Source organism: Lepisma saccharinum, chromosome 6 (assembly GCF_977018435.1).
Source record: "Lepisma saccharinum chromosome 6, izLepSacc3.1, whole genome shotgun sequence".
Lineage (NCBI taxonomy): Eukaryota > Metazoa > Arthropoda > Insecta > Zygentoma > Lepismatidae > Lepisma > Lepisma saccharinum.
The window spans coordinates 74,550,483-74,555,045 of record NC_139234.1 but is presented as its reverse complement, the minus strand read 5'-3'; the positions used below and the strand labels follow the sequence as shown (position 1 = coordinate 74,555,045).

The 4,563-nt window shown below is 43.1% G+C and overlaps 1 protein-coding gene across 1 annotated transcript; it reads left to right on the top strand.

Annotated features, from left to right (window-relative positions):
* The first annotated feature begins 3,277 nt into the window (after nucleotides 1-3,277).
* LOC145989110 (uncharacterized) lies at nucleotides 3,278-4,186 on the top strand. The gene has a single exon (XM_083124404.1). It carries the CDS (start codon nucleotides 3,278-3,280, stop codon nucleotides 4,184-4,186), a length of 909 nt encoding a protein of 302 aa, XP_082980530.1.
* Nucleotides 4,187-4,563: the final 377 nt, after the last annotated feature.

The following is a 4,563-nucleotide window of genomic DNA, read 5'->3' as shown; positions in this document are numbered from 1 at the left end:
CTCCGCGGCTTCCTTCATAGAGAACATTTATGTCAGTGAGTTAGTCAGTGGTGGGATTGGGGCTTTATATACTGTGGATGAGAACCAGAGAGAACGTAACTCCAAAAATTCAAATTTCGGTTTTGTTTAAATAAACTCCTCTGAAGAGCTGTATTTTGAGTCATATCGACATATTTTCACTTATAATTCTTAGCAATAAGATTGAGTCATGTATCTTCAGTTTACTGACTCTCTTTAAAAACGATTTCGAGCGCACTTTGAATGTTCATCTCATCATCACATCACAGATAAGTTACAGGTTCGACTCCTGAATAACACTTTAAGAAAATATTCAATTTCCCCTGCCATTTAACCACAATAAAAAAAAAAAAAACATGTCTAGGGTCATTTGTTCAAATACTGCCAGTTTGTAAAGACGGCCAGTTTGTAAAGACGGCCTACCTGCAACGTTTTGTTGTGCAGCGCCGTACGTGGCGAAATTTGGAGCTAACGGTGCCTGTTCCAACATGCAGTGAGGCTTTCTGAAGTGGGGTGACATAACCGCCGTGTTGTTTAAATGAAGCATCCAGCTGCATACTCGTAAATACAAAGGTAAGTGATAAAAGTATAACGATCAAAATGGCTGATATAACTCTCTGCTTAATGATAAACTCTAGATAAACAAGCGAATCTGTAGTTGTACAAAAGTCAGGTTTATAGGAGTGTTAGATGAGGTGTGGAGCATACAACACTGCTTCCTGGTTTGAATTCCATAACGTACAAGCTTTTCCTTTGTTGTTTTCGCTGCATGATACGCGTTGGGGTAAGGCGGCCCCTTCTGTGCATTAGCCATGTGGGGTAAGACGGTCCCCGCTAATATTGTTATGCTAGTGGAATATGTCGTGAATTTAGATTAATAAATATGTGTCTTGCAATGATATGTAGTACAAGAGTTACAAGGCTCGCCTCCTTCATGAATGCACATAACATAACCAGGTAATTAGCTGTCATTAGATTGTTTAGGCGGGAGCATGCACTGGCGACCAGAAACAACATTGTCCAAATTAGTGTAGGTCATACTTTTATATTGTGTGAACTTTATTTTTGCTGTAAGCATATTGCAGGCTATGTTGTACGTTGCTTTTATATGCTGTATTCTTGTATTGTGTTTTATGTAGACCTTTCTGTGTGGAAGAAAACGCATTTCTTGCTTTAACTTCGGCATTGCACATAAAAGTCGAAATAAAATAAATAATAAAATAAAATAAAAATAAAACAAGGAAGCAATAAATGTAATTAAACTGAAACGTAGGTTAGATTTTTAAAAAAAGTTTAAAAAAATCATCGTAGGCCTATTGTTGAAAGTTGAACTGTGCAGCTACAAGGTGGTTATAATTAAAGTGACGGTGTTCAGAGTGGTACAGCACGGGCTGTAATGAGAGTAGCAGTCTGAAACTTCGTAGATATGCTAATGAAGCAATGCGCTCGCGAATTATGCAAAAAAAAAAAAAAAGTTCCAATTCTCGCCACCAGGGTAAAAAATGGCGCTGTAAGCAGTCAAAACGTGGTATAGTTACAGGAAAAAGGCAGGAAAGATCAAACACATGAGAACAATGGCTCTGGCATGTTTATTAGGAACTATGGTTACAAGAACTGTTCAATATGGCCTCCCAATTCAGCAACATGCTGCATTCGTAACACGGCATGGTCGACGGTTGCTCGCAGCATGTCTGGTGAAATCTGAGCGACATGTCGTTGTATGCTAGCCTTCAGATCAGGCAGAGACCGGACATGTCCCTGATAGACACGATCTTTTAAATATCCCCACAGCCAGAAGTCACATGGATTAAGGTCGGGGGATCTGGAAGGCCAATCATCTGGAAACTGCCTAGAGATGATGCGGTCATTAGTGAAGGTTTCTCGCAGCAAATCTTTCACGTGGCGAGCGACATGTGGTGTTGCCCCATCTTGCATGAAAATGGTGGTGTGTTCACAGTTCCGTTCTTGCAAAGCTGGAATCACGTGTTGCACAAGGAGGTCCCTATAACGTGCAGATGTCACTGTACACCTAACAGGCCCTCGAGGTGTCATCTCCTCAAAGAAAAACGGACCAAGAATGAAGGAGCTAGTGAACCCACACCATGCAGTCACGTAAACTGAGTGCAATGGTTGTTCCTGCACAACATGTGGACGAGTGGAACCCCATATGCGACAGTTCTGAGTATTCACTGTACCGACCAGAGTAAAATGCGCCTCGTCAGTCCACAGAATATTCCCCGGCCACATGTCATCCACTTCCATGCGTGCCAAAAACCGATGGGCAAACTCACGGCGTTGTGGAATATCTTGGGGTTTCAATTGGTGCACAATTTGAATCTTGTAGGGATACCAGTGTAAAATGCACCGCAATACCTTGCGAACTGTTGACCAGGGGAGTGACAATTCACGTGCCACAGCTCTAGCACTGGTTGCAGAAGTTGAGGCATGTGCTGCACGGGCAGCTACAGCTACAGCAACTTCGTCCACAACTTCCACGGGGATGGGCCGCCTTCATCTCCCTGGTGCAACACCCAATTCACCTGTTTCCTCGAATTTCTTCATCATCTTCTTCAGCCCATTAATTGACATGGGCCCTCTTCTCAGCCCTTTCTGTTGGCGATATTTCCACAGTGCAGCGTTACTATTGCTCCCATTCTGGTAAAACAACTTCACTAGCAGTGCACGGTCTTTCTTCGCAATAGCCATTGCTTTTTACACGGGAAAAATCAAACTTTTAATGTTCGGCGAACATTCACATCACTAAAGGAAAAAGAAAGCAACAAGCGTCACCAACAACAACCAGGGAGCTCACACAATGGTTAGGCAATTTCACCGACTTTGACGTCAGAGTTACGGAAAATTCCACGTTTTGACTGCTTACAGCGCCATTTTTTACCCTGGTGGCGAGAATTGGAACTATTTTTTTTCTTTTTTTGCATAATTCGCGAGCGCATTGCTTCATTATCATATCTACGAAGTTTCAGACTGCTACTCTCATTACAGCCCGTGCTGTACCACTCTGAACACCGTCACTTTAATTATAACCACCTGGTATATTCTATTAGGAACGCCATAGAAAGTTTAATTATCCGGAGACTCGCATTCAGTGCTTGTTTAGCAATATTAATCATTCATGATTTTCACATGCAGGGATGATAATGCATGTCTTCGGGGAGCTCTTCACTTAGGCTATAGACGTAGGCTAGTATACAACCATTTAGGCCTATTTCTCTTTTTGAAACGTTTCCAATTGTTTCAGATGCCACGAGACTACCAAAGAAAGACCACCAGAGGGTCGTGGGAGGAAGATGACATGAAGAGGGCATTGGATGCCATTGTAAGCAAAGAAATGGGGACCAAAACTGCTGCAGCCAAGTTCGGTGTACCTCGCACTACTCTTCGTCGTAGGTTACACCGCATCAACTCCTGTGGTGAGGTGAATTTGAAAATGAAGATGGGACGTGAAGAATATCTGGGACAACACGAGACAGAACATGTAGATCTAGTAACTAGAATGGAACGTTCTGGTTTTCCAATAACAACCTCGGATGTCAGGAAACTGGCATTCGAATTTGCCAGCAGAAATAACGTGAATCACCCATTTAGTGTTGAGAAACGTTGTGCAAGCTACGAGTGGTTACGTTTGTTTCTGAAACGTCACCCCCAATTATCCATCCGAACCCCTGAAGCTCTGTCCAGAGCTCGTGCTACTTCTCTCACCAGGGAAAATGTGGACATTTTTTTCGATAAATACGAGGCACTGCTGGAAAGGGAAGGTTTCATAAATCAACCACACAAATTATATAACATGGACGAGTCTGGCTTTGCCATGAACAATGCACCAATTAAAGTGTTGGCCACAAAGGGGAATCGTTCATTGAGTATTGTGACACAGTGTGAAAGGGGTGAAAATATTTCTGTTGTGGCGGCATGTAACGCAGCCGGACAATTCATCCCACCTGTTGTGATATTTAAGGGCAAGAGACGGAAAGAAGAATTCGGTGATTCACTTCCCCCAGGCTCAATATTTTTTATGTCAGAATCGGGATACATAACTGGGGAATTGTTCCTTGAATATCTGCAACATTTCGCAAATATTGTTCACCTGGACCTGCATTCCTCCTGCTGGATGGGCACAGCAGTCGCACAAAATATCTTCCAGCCTTAGAGTTTGCTTTTCGTGAGAATATTCACCTCATGTCACTGCACCCACACACAACGCATGTCATGCAGCCGCTTGACAAAACATTTTTCAAACCACTTAAGGGTCACTACAAGGTCTGTTGCAACAGCTGGGTGAGGAACAATCCCAGTAAGCCTATAAATAAGTTTCGATTTGGTGAAATCTTTACTCAGGCTTGGAATAAAAGTGCCAGTGTAGACGTGGCTGTTTCCAGGTTCTCGAGCACAGGTCTATACCCTGTGAACAGATACGCAATTCCACCACATTACTTCAACATCGCTGATTCTACTGACAGACCTAGGGCTACTGCAGACGATGTCGCAGCCTCCTCCACAAGTGCAACCACTCCTTCCAGTGGTCCG